Source organism: Orbicella franksi, chromosome 2 (assembly GCF_964199315.1).
Source record: "Orbicella franksi chromosome 2, jaOrbFran1.1, whole genome shotgun sequence".
NCBI lineage: Eukaryota > Metazoa > Cnidaria > Anthozoa > Scleractinia > Merulinidae > Orbicella > Orbicella franksi.
In genome coordinates, this window is record NC_138146.1 from 8,061,307 (window position 1) to 8,077,106 (window position 15,800).

The window sequence follows — 15,800 nt, forward strand, 5'->3', positions numbered from 1 at the left end:
TAAGATATCCAACCTTCCTGGGTAGACGTCACAAGAGCCGCTGGACCCATTCTCCTCAAACTCGGTCGTGAAACAAAATGGCGGTGTTTTGGAGCTATTTTCGAGATTTCGTCGGGGTACAGAAAATCGAGGATTTAACGGAATCCAAAAATTTTTTCGCAGAACTATTTCAAAGAACAAGTAGATTAGTTTTAGCGAAAAAAAAATTTGGGGGTTAGGTGCACTTTAACAATTACGAACTTTACTCTGATTGGATATTGCAAATCACTATGTAAATAGCTCACCTCTGAACTGAAACAATACCGTTTCGTTTCTGAGGAACGAAACAAAACAAAAATGGATATACCCGGCAGTCTGTAATTATTATAGAATTTCCACAGAATAACTCATTCAATTCTTGTTGGAATGGTAGATCTTTGTTTAGCAGTGTCAAGCGATTTCAAGCATTCTTTTGGCTTTGCAGTTGACGACATTTTCGAGCTTGAGCATACTACAAAAACCCGATGTTTCGACACTTGGAAAATATCGCACTCAGACTCCGGAGTCCACCCTCGTAGACTGAAGTCCACACAAATTACAGTCATAAAATGACCAACTGATAGGGCAGATAGCCATTGCTATAGCTTTACCTGGATTCAACGATCTTGGACGTTCGGTGACCCCTATTTTTCTTTTGATGGATCATTTTCCCTACCGATGTTTCTACGTTTGTAGTAATAATAATATCAATAATTTATTAATTTATATTGCGCTTTTTAACATGCGCAAAAACGCGAAAACCTGAAGAAAATCTACTGATTAGAAGTTTGAAATTTTTGCAAAATCCACCATCGAGTCCCGTTCTTTCTTAGCTCTTCGTTTATCTGTGCGGCGGTTTCAAATACCTCTTGAAGAGTTACGTTTTATGAAAACGTTGGTAACATTTGGAATTATTAACCCAACGGGCTGAATTTACTCATTCAAAATTCAGTTGGTACGATACTTTGTCTCCGTTGATTTATCTGTAATATTTTAAGCTAAAAACCCTGAAGACCACGCTGATTTACGCGTGCCAATTTTTCGAAATCAGACTAGTTTTCCACACGCTTTATTTCTGAAACGAAGTCCGTGATCCCCAATTTTGTTTTTCATTTCTGAAGCAAGTAGTTCATTATCTGTGCGCAGTAGAAGTTTGAAGAAGATCTATCGAGTAGAACATTTTCGCGCGAATGTCCAGCTTAAACCGGAAGCATTACATCGTTTGGGCCCGAGATACCTCTGAAGGTACACAGTAACCTTAAGGTAACGCATTTCTCCAAACCGAATGATTTGAACAAACAAAACTAGCGGTTGCGAACGGAAACTGCGAAGTTATCAAGCTTCACTTAACGGCAGCAGTAAGGCTAATTTCTATAACGCTGCGTAGTAAAAATAGTTGAACGACATTAAGACTGTGTTCATGAAAAATAGTGACTCGGATATATCAATAATGCGTGTTGTTGCCCATTTGTTGAGAACGTAATGCAAAAGTTTATAACACCAAAACAATTTCTTTAGAACAGAATGTTAATTTGATAAGCGAATCATTCGGTTGAACTAGCGATATTAAGAAGCAGATCACGATGACGACGTCGACGGCAACGAGAATGTTGCCGAAGAAACGTTCTTTAAAATGAGCAAAACAATAGCTGTGCACGTGCTTTATAAATCTTTCATTTCTTTGTCGTCCTCTGCAAAACAAGAACGTGAAATTACCAAGTTCTGCGTAGTCTGCGGGATGCGAGTGGCGGCGGCTAATTTTTCGTATTTCCATTTGGAACTGAACGCTGTCATTGCATATTTAGCCTGAGCACGTTTCTAGAGCCATTGGCGCACTGAAAAGATCCAGACAGTTCCGAATTCCGCTGATGAAATATAAATCATTTTTGACTAGACGTCGTCGTCGCCGTCAGCGTCGGCGTCGGCGTCGACGTCGGCGTCGTCGTTGCTGAAGCTCCCTATTTCCATACGGATGTTACTAAAACTGGTAGCGGGGAACGGGGAACGGGGAACGGGGAACGGGGAACGGGGAACGGGGAACGGGGAACGGGGAACGGGGAACGGGGAACGGGGAACGGGGAACGGGGAACGGGGAACGGGGAACGGGGAACGGGGAACGGGGAACGGGGAACGGAGAACGGGGAACGGGAGTCTGGGAACGAGTGTACAGCGGTAACCCGCCTAAGAATTCAACATGGCGGACAAAGGAAAAGAAAAGGGAACAATTTGGGGAAATGTAAAGAAGTGTTACGGTTGTAAACTTTAGTTTCTACCGGCTGTGCCTCGAATTGCAATATGGTACTGAGAAAAACAAAGCATGAAATAGCGCCTGGGGAGAAAATCGAATCGGTATTATCACATGCTAACCCAATCGGTCAGTACAAAATGCAGACTGCAGACCGGGTACAAAATGCAGACTAGGTACAAAATGCAGACTGCAGACTGGGTACAAAACGCAGAGAATAAAGACCGTTTTCCGTCTGATACGAGACAACATGTCATCTAAAAACATACCGAGTGTCACGCAGTCGCTTTTCCGCGGTCATCTTTCACCAACATTAGCATTATTGTGGAATATTCCTTGCTCGTTTCTTCATATATTTTGTCTTAAACAAAGCGGCCAGGCCACAGGTTATTTATCTGCTGCTCACCTGATTTGCCAGCTGACTTGCTGATCTCCGAAAGGCCGCCTTGCTAGCTTCAGAATGCGAAGATAGCGGACGACCCACGTTCAATGATGCTCATGTGTTATGTCACTTGTCCTCGATATCATATTGCGTATTGCTATTTCTAAATATAGATCGTTTTCACTGTCACGCAATAAAAAAATAAATCGAAAACCATCCAGTGGAAAAAGCTATGAAATTATGATGTTATAGAAGGAGAGAGCATGCGCGGGGCTAGCGTGAGGACGCACACTTTGTGAGGGAGCAATATCGTCCCCAAAAAATCGAGTAATTCTCTGGTTACTTCCATAAAAACTACTATATGCCGGATAAAGGCAAGACCAAAGGAAAACACAAGAGAGGAGAACGAGGCTCTGTCGAAGAAGACCAACAAGGATCCAAACGTGCGAACATGGCGGACGTCGAGCTTCAAATAACGTCTAAGGTTAACAATGACGAAGCGCTGTCTGGCGCCAACGAGCAAGAAACCGCATCAAAGGCTAGTGTCGAGGAGACTAATCTTTTAGAACTAAAGGAAATGCTGGTTGACATTCAGATTACGGTCTCCAATATTGTTCGTGAAAACTCAAAACTCGCCAACGAGGTCGCTGCGCTACGGAACGCCTTCTTACAACAGAAAGGTGAGCTTACCAACGTTAAAACCGCCTTAGCCAAGTCTCAGAAACAACAAGACGATTTGGAAATTCAGCTAGCCGCAGCGAGAAAAAAAATCAACGACCAAGAAGCAGAAATCGCAGAATTATACGATCTCCAAGACGCACTGGGACAATATACTAGAAAAAACTCACTCGAAACCCACGGAGTCCCGGAATCCGCGTACACCTCAACCGAGGAGGTTGTCCTTAAGCTCGCCAAGGCTTTAGACGTGGATATAAATCCGAACGACATCGAAATATCACACAAGCTCCACCTGAAAGGTGTAAAACCAATTATTGTAAAGTTTCAAAGCCATAAAGCGAAAACAAGAATGTACAAGGGGAGAGCCAAGTTGAAACATGTCCGCGTCTCTGACCTATATCCCGACTCAACAGCGTCAACTAGAGCAGAATCAGGACGAATCTACCTAAACGAGAACCTAACATCCTACGGGCGGGATATCCTTAAACAGGCGAACCAAAAGCGAAAGGATGGTTTGTTGACATCCGTATGGTCAATGGACGGGAAAAAATTCGTCAAAACTTCCCCGGAGGGAAGCCCGATCAGAATCTATGAAAAAACTGACCTGGAGAATCTCTAAGGTAACCACAATAGTATGATGTACTCTTAGACCTGTAGGTGGGGACAGGAACCAGGTGCCCGAGAGGCCAGAAGGAAAACTCTTAAATAAGTTTTTGTTTACTTTTTTTTCTTTTCGTGTTCGCTTTATTTCTTTATTAATTTACTATAATTTTCAGTTTTCTGCATGTCTAACAAGCTAACTTTTGGCATTACATCGTTAAACGTAAGAGGATTAAGAGAGCAAAGTAAAATGAGGAGTATTTTTTCGTACCTTAAAGATCAAAAATCGAAACTCTATTTTCTACAAGAAACATATTCTGAGGTGAACGATGAAACTATTTGGAGAAATGAATGGGGAGGTAAAATATTCTTTTCCCATGGCACCAAACACAGCAAAGGTGTTTGCATTCTGATCCATCCCTCGGTGCAAGACAAAATCGACAAGTTCGGAAGAATCATGTTAATTACTATTGTTATCAATGCTTTAATGCTATCGCTCTGCAATATTTACGCCCCAAACAATCAAGGTGAACAACTAGAATTTTTGCAAGAACTAAATAATTGTCTTATAGACAAATCAGAACTGACTACACTGATCGTAGGTGGCGACTGGAATTGCACCTTATCAAAAAATGATAAATTTGGTGGCAAGCCCTGGAAAGCAACCAATTATAGAAATTTAGTCCTGACTACTATGGATATACTGGATCTCGTGGACATTCAAAGAGAACGACATCCAAACTTGCGCAAGTATTCTTACGAATCTAAGGTTTTAAAAGTAAAATCCAGGATAGACTTTTTTTTGGTGGCCAAAAACTTGACACAATTCGTCAAAAAGAGTGAAATCTATCCTGCTATAGCGCCTGATCATAAGGCAATTTACATATCATTGTCTTTGTCTAATGAGACACCTAGAGGACGCGGACTCTGGAAATTTAATAATTCTCTGTTGAATAATGAAGATTATGTCAACAAAATACGTAAAACATATTTTCAAACTTGCTCTTATTACTCCAAGTTAACTGACAAACGGCTTTTTTGGGAGATGCTCAAAATGGAAATTAGAGCAGCAACCATCTCTTTCAGCAAAAATTTAGCAAAATTAACAAATTGTAGGGAAATGGAAATAACACGTCGACTTCAGGTGTTAGATGAGTTCATTTGTAATAATTTTCATTCCCCTGACATTGATCAGGTCTTAAACGAATTTGATGATCTCAAAACAGAACTTCAAACAATATACACCAAGAAGGGAAACGCAGCAATCTTTAGATTAAAGTGTAGATGAGCGCCCCACCAAATACTTTTTTAACTTAGAGAGAAGAAACTACAATAAAAAGACTGTATCTCTACTACGGATGGAGGATGAAACGATTATTAAAAGTGTTGCCGCTACTTTTTTAGTCCCCAATGAACTCGCATAACGACAACAAATTTGATTTTAACACTTTTTTAATAACCAAAGACACGTCCAAGTTTTACAAAATCAGTTCCACGTGAGTCCGTCCGGGTGGTTACAAAGTTTTGCAAGCTACTTCATGTCATTGACACGAAACGTCACGATCAAAATAAAACAAAAATAAAATACTGTTCTTCGGCGGTAACATCCTCCCCCCGTGTTCGCCCGATTTAGTTGGTCGAACACTCTTCAAGGACGGCAAGTTTTGTCACAGGGCGTCTCATTACTCCAAACTTCGTTTTCACGTCTGCTGATCTTACAATACTGTAAAGTCCAGGAAAGACTTTTACGATCCTGCCAAGGGGCCAGAAACCTCTTGAAACTGCCCGATCAACCACTAACACCAAATCTCCGACCTTGACATTTACAGTAGGTTGAGTCCATTTCTTTCGAGTAATCAAACCAGGTAGGTACTCTCTTAACCAACGACTCCAAATATGATTTGCCACCACTTGCGCTTGTCGCCAACGTTTGCGACTTGACAACTCCTTGTCGTCAACGATACCGGGCGGTAAGTTGAGAGATCCTCTTCCAATGAGGAAATGATTCGGCGTCAGAGCTTCAAGGTCATCCACATCCGAGCTGACTTCAGTAAGCGGACGACTGTTCACAACCCATTCCACTTCAGCAAAGGCGGTAAGCAACACCTCATCAGTAAGAACTTGTTTCTGTAGAACAACATTAAGGGCTTTCTTGCATGATCGTACGAGGCGCTCCCATACACCTCCCATATGAGGTGCGGCAGGCGGGTTAAATACCCACTGAATTCCCTCTTGGCTCAACTCACTGCCGATCTTATGCTGATTCCAGCCATCGATGCATTCACGTAACTCACGGTCTGCTCCTACAAAGTTTGTTCCATTGTCGGAGTAAATCACAGTTGGTTTACCTCTTCGAGCCATAAACCGCCTAAGGCACATGATGAAGGAATCGGTTGACAAGTCAAATGCAACCTCCAAATGAACTGCTCTAGTCACCAAGCAAGTAAAGAGACAACCATATCTCTTCTCCTCTTTTCTAAGATGCTTCACTTTAAGAGGACCAAAGAAATCCACGCCAACTTTCGAGAATGGTGGTGCAACACTTAAGCGATCATATGGTAGACTTGCCATCAAGGGTGCTTCTGGTTTCGCTTTTCGCCTTCTGCAGTAAGAACACTGATGAAGGATTTTTCGCACTGTAGCACGACAGCGTAAGATCCAATACTGTTGTCTCAACTCATTTCGTACTTGGTCCACTCCTTCATGTTTCAATTTCTCGTGACAGTTCATGATGATGAGACGGGTCAACTCATGATCTGGTGCTAGTACCACAGGGTGACGACTGTAAAATGGAATATCGGCTCTCTCAATTCGACCACCTGCACGAATGATTCCATGCCCATCAAGGAATGGTGAGAGAGATACCAATTTGCTCTTGCTTGAAACATGCTGTTTCGACTTGAGAACTGCAACTTCTTGAGGAAAGGATTCTGCTTGGGCAACGCAGATCCAAAACTTTCGAGTTTGCTCCATCTCTTCAACCAACAAAGAACCAATGTGACGTTCAGATTTGGGGTGCTTACAGTTATATATAAACCGTTTCAGGTAAGCAGTTACTCTGAGAAGCTTTGTTAGAGATGAGTATTTCGCTGGAGATAAGAAATCGTTCTTTGAACCTTTCACCACACCAGTCCAAGTAATGGCCATTTCTTGGGCTTGTGGGTCATCATCGGACGGCTTGGGAATTTCAAGCTTTGCATTTCCCTTTGGCCATCTCTCTTCAGGTAAGTGTAAGAAGGCAGGGCCATTTACCCAACGACTCCCAGAAGTAATAGAGCTCACTGGAAGTCCCCTGCTGCCATCATCTGCAGGATTTATCTGTCCAGGACAGTGGTTCCATTGGTTGGGTTCGGTGCTGTCCAGGATCTCTCCAATTCTATTAGCAATAAAGGCGGGGTGGCGCTTAGACACTCCACGAATCCACTGAAACACAGTACTGCTGTCTGTCCAATAATAGGTGGAATCAATGATGTAATCATGTTCCTTAATCACTACAGCAGCCAATCTTGCACCCAAAACAGCAGCCTGCAGTTCAAGCCTTGGGATGCTCAAGGGTTTCTTCGGGGCTACCCGAGTCTTCGCTGTAACAAATGCACATCGCACTGCTCCACTGACATAGCAGAATCTGAAATAAGCCACTGCGCAAAATGCTTGTTCACTGGCATCTCCAAAGATGTGAAGGTCAATAGCAGACGGGTTGTCTGGTATGTGACGATAGAAACGGGGAATGTGAAACTGTGCAATTCCATCCAGCTCTTCCTGCCATTTGGACCACTCCTTTAGAAACTCTGGTGGCAGTGCATCATCCCATCCAATACCTAACTGCCACACATGCTGGAGGAAGATTTTTGCTCTGACCAGAAATGGAGCTAGAAATCCAATCGGATCAAAGAGGGATGCTATCAAGCTCAGAATCTTCCGACGCGTGTCCGCAATGTCTCTCTTCACCACCTCATAGACAAAACAATCTGAGCTGGTATCCCAAACGATACCAAGAGCACGTTCCATAGGCATTACGATGCTTTCCTCCACAACCTTGATAGAGGGCGCTCTTTCCGATTCTGGTATTCGCTCGATCACTTCTGTCTCATTAGAGGTCCACTTGGTCAAGTGAAAAGCTGCTTTGTTTAGCATTTCAACAAGTTCTTGTTGCAGTTCCAGAGCTTGATCACTTGATTTAACAGACTTGAAAAGGTCATCCATGTAAAAGTTTCGCTTTACGGCAAAGGCAGCATTCGGAAACTGCTTCTCATTATCTTCTGCACTTCTCAACAGAGCATAGTTAGCACAGGTTGGCGCACATTTGGCTCCAAATATGTGACGCACATACTGGTAGACTTCTGTCAATGATTCAGGAGATTGACGCCACAGAAATCGAAGGGAAGCTTGATCTTCTTCTGGGACAGCAACTTGGTTAAACATCGCTTCAATGTCTCCTGAAAGCGCAACCTTTTCTTCTCGAAACCTCATGAAAATTCCAACAAGGTTGTTCAGCAAATCTGGGCCACTAAGAAGTTGGCTGTTTAATGATGAGCCTTGAAACTTTGCAGTGGCATCACATACTCGACGAACCTTCTCAGGTTTCTTGGGGTCCAGAACAGGGTGGTGAGGAAGGTACCATTTGCGCATGACTGGTGCAGTTGCTTCCTCCTTAGTAAGCTTTTTGATGTATCCCTTTTCCATATCCATGTCAATAGTTTTCCTGTATCTTTCTGCCAACTCGGGATTACGATTAAGCTTCTTCTCCAGAAAATTCAGACGTTGAGCAGCTGCAGCAAAATTGTCAGGAAGTTTGACTTTGTCATCACGCCAAATCAAAGGAACCTCATAACGACCATCCACCTTACGTGTACTTTCATTCAAGAATTTCATGATTCTTTCATCTTCAACTGAGCGCTGGGTATCATTGTCATAACGACAACCAAAGTTCTCTGTTCGCCACCAAGTTTTTACGGTGTCATTGAGTTCCTCATCCGGAGTCGCCACATGAACTTTACAAACAGATTCACATTCTTGAATATGGCCAGCTAAGCGACCAGTAACAGTCCATCCAATCCTAGTGCGAACACCAACAGGGGAACCCTTTGGACCATGTCGAGTTTCCAGGGGAACAATAAGTTCCGGGACATCACTACCAAGGAGCAAAGTGACTTGGGTCCCAGCGACTTCAGTCAGCTCCAAGTCTGATAGGTGTGGCCATCTTTCTTGTAGCTCATCAAGTTTCACTTTCTTCTCTGGCACATTCAGGTGATCAACTACAAGAACTCCATTCACATCAAATTGGGTACCAAAGTCATTCAATCGGCTGACTTGTACATTAACACGCTTTGTCATAAGCTCAGATGTTTTCTGAATTCCATTTAAGACCACACTTTCCAAAGGACCATCCAAACCAAGTCTTCCAGCAACATCTACTAACAGCAAGCTGCAAGTGCTTCCTGTGTCCAGCATAGCATATGTGTTGAAATATCCCTTTGGACCATAGAGGGTTACTGGTACTACTTGTAACAGAACAGAGGTGTGACTGCTTCTGTGAGATGTGTTAGAATGTTCAGTAGACGAACCAACTTCGGCTTGTGCTACTGGGTTAATAGCAGACACTGCATCACTGCTTTCCACCAAAACATTTCTCAAGTTGTGCAACAGAGCATTGTGTGATCGCGTACACCCATTTACACCACACTGTTTTTGATTTGAACAATTGCTAAGCCAATGTCGAGGACTGAGGCAACAAAAGTACAACTTATGTTTCTGTACTTCGTTTAGGCGTTCTTCCACACTTAGAGCCTTAAACTTGGGACAAGAAGATAACTTGTGTTCCTGCCCATCACCATAATGTAAGAGGACTTTGTTGGCCTGGGGCGAGGTGAAATGTTACTTGAGAAAGTGTTCTGTTTTTCAGTCATTCCATTTGATCCACCAGACCGAGGTTTCTTATGAGGTTGGAATGGAAACTTACTTGACATTTTTGGGTAACAACAATCATCATAAATATCTGCCTGACCTTTTAACCACACACTGAAGTCCTCAAGACTAGGTCGTTCCAGTTTGGTAGCTTTGGTGTTGTCCTTCCATTTGATTTTGAGCTCCTGGGACAGTTTGTCAACGGCAAGGGAAACATTAGCTTCTGCTTTCAGATCACTTTCATATCCAAACTTCTTAAATGTCCACACAGTAGTTGACACAACATCTGACAGATTTCTCACTTCTTGAGGTTTGTCATTTTGTAATCGAGCTGTTTTTTTCAGTTTGTCAAGTGTGACTTTCACAACAAGGGAAGGTTTGCCAAATCTGGATTCCAGTTCTTTCGGTGCTTCATAGTAGGAATCTCCACTGTATCCATATCCTTCAATTGCAGACTTAGCTTTACCAATAACAGAGTTCTGAAGATGTTGCATTTTGCCATTAAGGGACAGATTAGCATCATGAACAATTGATTTAAACATTGAGGACCAATCAGACCAGTGTAAAGGGTCACCATCAAACTTACTTAGGCGTAACTTTGGAAGAGAGTCACGAGTAGAATGACCACAAATGGTTGTTTTTCGGTTGTCCGTATTAGTTAAAGCTGGATGCTGTACTCCACTTTGTAAATCTCCAATCCACGAGTGATACAAAGGCAATGTTTCATTAGGTTTTTTCGTGCCCTGAGGTGCAATAAATGAAACAGCTGACTTTGGCTGTTGTAACAAAGGTGAAGGTGTAACAACTTTTGTAGGGTTGTCAGGTGGCAATGCAGTTCCATGATTTGCTCCAGTTCCTTGCAACAAACCAGGGAGTAGTGGAGGAATTATTGTTAACGGTTCATCAAGATTAGATGATGGAACAAATTTCAATGAATCATCCTCAAAATCAAGCAATCGATTAGACAAAGCTTCCGGATCGTTAACTTCATTTTGTACCTTTTGTAACACTGCTGCTTCTGCTGCGAGGCGTGCAGCCTCGTCCTTGGCTTCCTGAGTCTTTCTTCTTTCTTCAGCCATGAATTTTAGCCTTTGAGCTTCATCTTGGACAAGTTCAAGTTTCCTTTTAACCTCCAGTTGTTTTTCGAACTCCTCTCTTCTTCGCTGTTCCTCCAAGGCAAGTTGTTTTGCTTTAATTTCTGCTGAAGTAATTTTGGCGCGAATTTCGGCCGCTTGGGAGACATTTCTTGTCGAAGAAGTTTTCCATGATTTCACCGAGCTTAATCCGCTAGAACTTTCCTCTGCCCGCTCGTCAAGATGTGCGTTGGCCTGAAGTTTAGCGTCTTCGACTCTATCGAGTTGTTCTTCATACCAATCTATTGCGGCTTCGTGCTCGTTCTCTGGGATCACTGAGACGAGTTCATCATTGAGGCCTTTCGCTTCGTTAAGATATTCCTGCAAGTTGTTGACATATCCACGTATAATCGCTTTTCGACCATACTGTTCGATGGTGGACTCTAATTTCTTCAACGTGTTCGTGATCCTTCTTTTGACGGCTGCCCGTTTGTTTTTTAAAGTAACAATGTTAGTACTCACAGTACGACCTGAATCCAAATTGCCAAGATGGCGACCGCCATCAGTCGCTTCGGTCGATTCCATACCAAATTCCAAAATCTTCGCCACACCAAATTCCAAATTCTTCGATTCGCTCGTTCCATCCGGCTCGAAGGACCAGAAAATGTTGCCGCTACTTTTTTAGTCCCCAATGAACTCGCATAACGACAACATATTTGATTTTAACACTTTTTTAATAACCAAAGACACGTCCAAGTTTTACAAAATCAGTTCCACGTGAGTCCGTCCGGGTGGTTACAAAGTTTTGCAAGCTACTTCATGTCATTGACACGAAACGTCACGATCAAAATAAAACAAAAATAAAATACTGTTCTTCGGCGGTAACAAAAAGCGAGACCCAGGTTTTAGACGCTATTGAAAACTACTTTAATGATTTATACACATCAGCATCTAGCGCAACACAGGAGGAATACGATAGCTTTATTCAGGAATTGCGCCTGCCTAAGCGTTCTGATGAAGAGCGAGATGAACTCGAAGGCCTTTTAACGTACGACGAATGTAAACAGGTTTTAGAAACTTTCCAAAATGACGAGTCTCCAGGTGAGGATGGTTTTACGGTAGAATTTTATAAGTTTTTTTTCGAACTGCTAGGACATAACCTCGTCGAAAGCTTCAATGAAGCTTATGAAGCAAATGAGCTTTCCATCTCCCAAAGAAGGGGCATCATTACTCTCATACCAAAGGAGGACGGCTCCCCGTTAGATTTATCGAACTGGCGACCAATAACTTTACTTAATGTTGATTGCAAGATAGCAACTAAGGCCATAGCTAGGAGGATAGAAGCTTCTCTGCCAAAGCTAGTAAACTCGGACCAAACCGGGTTTATAAAATGGCGTTATATTGGGGAAAACATCCGCCTCATAATTGACATTATGGAATATACTAAGAGGCATAACATCCCAGGCATTCTAGTGTATCTAGACTTCAGAAAAGCTTTTGACTCACTTGAATGGCCCTTTATAATGAGAACACTGGATGTCTTTAATTTCGGTACGAGTATTCAAAAATGGGTTAGCACCTTTTCCACCAACATAGAGAGTGCAGCATTAAACGATGGTTTTTTGACAAACTGGTTTCGACCATCTAGAGGAGTCCGTCAGGGGTGCCCACTATCCCCGTATTTGTTTATTCTTTCAGCAGAAATAATGGCCAATAAAATCCGACAAGACCTACACGTCAAAGGAATTGAAATATTAGGAAAAGAACTGAAATTGAGCCAGTATGCAGATGATACAAATCTTTTGTGTACTGACCTGGCCTCTGTCGAAAAGGCCTTAGAAATAATCGATAACTTTGGTACGCTAGCGGGCCTTAAATTAAACCCGAAGAAAACAAAAGCGCTCTGGTTGGGAAAATTGAAAAATAATAAGGGCAATCCATTACAACTGAAAAGGCTACATAACCCGGTTAAAATCTTAGGAATCCATGTTTCGTACGACGAAAAGGGAAATAACCAACATAATTTCAACCACAAGTTACAAAATTGCAAACAAATCTGGACCTATGGAGGGCACGTGACCTTACACTATTTGGGAGAGTACTAATCATAAAATCTCTGGCACTATCACAACTCGTTTACTCAGCATCAAATCTCAATGTACCTCAAGAAACAATACCAATAATCAAAACAAAACTGTTTAGATTTCTATGGAAAAACAAAAAAGACAAAATAAAAAGAGAAGGGCTCTATCAAGATCGAGATAAAGGGGGTATACGTATGATCGATGTAGAAACTACGATAAAGGCACTGAGGTTAGCTTGGATTCCGAGACTTTTCGCACCGGGAAGAAAAAACTGGAAAACTGTTCCAGACCATCATCTAGGAAAATACGGCGGTCTGAGCTTTCTTTTAAGATGTAACTACGACACAAAATATATCGACGGTTTGCCATCATTTTATAAAGACATTTTAAAGTTTTTTAATGAATTGAAAACCTTGTATAACTATGACAAAGGACAGGATATGATCGTATTCAATAACAAAGAAATCCTCGTTGGAGGGAAACCCATTTTCATCAGTGAATGGCCTAACAACAACATTCTTTTTATACAAGACCTGTTGAACAGCAATGGCCAGTTTACGTCTTATCAAGAATTTAAAAACAAATTCGCTTGCAAAACAAACTTTCTACAATTTTATCAAGTTGTAAGTGCGATACCGAAGCATCTAGCCACAAAAGCGAAAAACACATTACCACCAGAAAGCGAACCATACATCGAGAACAACCCCTTTTTCCAACTGGACGACTTGACAGAAATTAACTTAGTCAAAGCCAAAACTAGGGACTTCTATTGTTTAATTAACAAAAAATTCACACGAGGTGTCAAACTGGCCCAACGAAATGGAACCAAACCATGCAGTTGGATGGGGAGACATGGAAAAAAATATTTTCCTCGCTGAAAAACATTTGTAAGGAAACAAAATTAAAAGAATTTCAATTCAAACTTATTCATAGAATTGTTGTAACAAAAAAGGAACTTTTTAGATACGGGATCAAAACGGATGATGAATGCCTCTATTGCGCTGAACATGATTCAATTGATGACACATTTAATGATTGCGAATTTGTTAAGAGCTTTGTTAAAAATGTCATCGACTGGTTTAATGCTGTCAATAATTCGAATTTTAGTCCAACAATAGAAGAAAAACTATTTGGCATCATGCCCGGCCCATACGATAAAACATTATTAAAGAAATTTAATTATACGATCTTGTTTATGAGATTCTACATTTACACTTGTAAGATGCAAAACAAAGCTATTCACCTCTCCACTTTCGTTGATTAAGTGTTAACCAAATACAGAATAGAACATATTTCTTAATAATTAAATAGGAAAAAACACCCCTCCTCCAAAGCATTATAAGTGGCATGCACTTGTATACACACCTATTTCACTTAAATATTAAAATTGGCACTAGTAACAATGTAAATACTGTACTTGTAAACACACTTATATTATATTATATTACATTATATTATATTATATTATATTATATTATATTATATTATATTATATTATATTATATTATATTATATTATATTATATTACTTATATATTATAATTAGCACTTGTAACAATGTACCTGCAAGCACATGCAGATAACAAATAAATTAAATTTAAAAAAATGTTATAGAAGATAACTAAATAAGCCACTGCTCCAAGTTTTAGGCCTGTGAGTTTCCCCAAACTTCAGATATTCGTCGAAATGTTTCGGCGATATTTACAGAGCCCAGTATGAAAACGTCATGTTGGTGTACCTCCGTGGTACACCAATATGGCGGCCGGAAAATAGTGCAAACATCTGGAACTTACTTTGGCTATCTAGGCGACTGATTATCAGTATTGATCAAACAAGCATTTACATAAGCACTTTTCCTAATGCTTTAACTTCTAAAAAGGCTCAAAATCATGGAATAAGTATATATTTTTCGACAAACTCGATCATAACCTTATGTCACGCACCTCCATAACCCTGAAATTCAAAATGCTCTGGATTCCAAACGAAGCACGCTATTGAGCTATAAAACTGTAAACAGATATAAATATACCGCCACCTGTGCCTGATGAGGACAAAAACTTTGGTGGCTCTTTCGTTTTGGATTTTAGAAAGTGATGACGTCACGTGAAAACGATCTACTGACATGACAGCTCGCGCACAAAGTGAGAAGATATGAGTAGACTATGAAGGCTTGAAATTCTATGTAAGAAAGGCTGTGGCCTGACCGATTGGCGGACGTAGCTTGTGATAATACAGGATAATACCGATTCGATTTTCACCCAAGGCGTCATTTCATGCTTTGTTTATCCCAGTACCAATCGGACTCTGCTCTAACAAGAACGTACTGGGCCATGATCTGGTGGCACAGCCGGTAGAAACTCACGTTAACAACCGTAACACTTCCTCACATTTCCCCAAATTGTTCCCTTTTCTTCTCTTTTGTCCGCCATGTTGAGTTTTCACGTGGGTTACCGCTGTACACTCGTTCCCAGACTCCCGTTCCCAGTTCCCCGTTCCCCGTTCCCAGTTTTAGTAACGTCCTTTCCATACCTTGCTTTAATATTCAGGGAGACCCGAAGGACAATATCATCGCTTCTAAGCCATTGTTACCCTCTTCTTTTGGTTCCGGCTAAGTACGGAATTTTCCCGTTTTGTTTGCTTTGGATGTTGCGCTAAAAAATACCTTTCTACTACCCCGTAGAATATGCAAATGATCAAACACAATGAGTACCAATAAAAACTCTGGGGAGCGGTAGAAAGGCAATTTCTCGCATTATTTGTTTTTCAAAGGGCCAATTGTTTCACCTACCCTGTGAAAGGTTCATATGCTACGAAACT

General features: G+C 41.3%; 1 protein-coding gene across 1 annotated transcript; it reads right to left on the bottom strand.

The window, feature by feature from the left end:
• Positions 1-5,552: 5,552 nt before the first annotated feature.
• Positions 5,553-11,485, bottom strand: LOC145470369 (uncharacterized). The gene is made up of 2 exons (XM_081454202.1): positions 9,755-11,485; positions 5,553-9,605 (listed from the first exon to the last, which is right to left on the bottom strand). Exons 1-2 carry the CDS (start codon positions 11,483-11,485, stop codon positions 5,553-5,555), a joined length of 5,784 nt encoding a protein of 1,927 aa, XP_081310328.1.
• Positions 11,486-15,800: the final 4,315 nt, after the last annotated feature.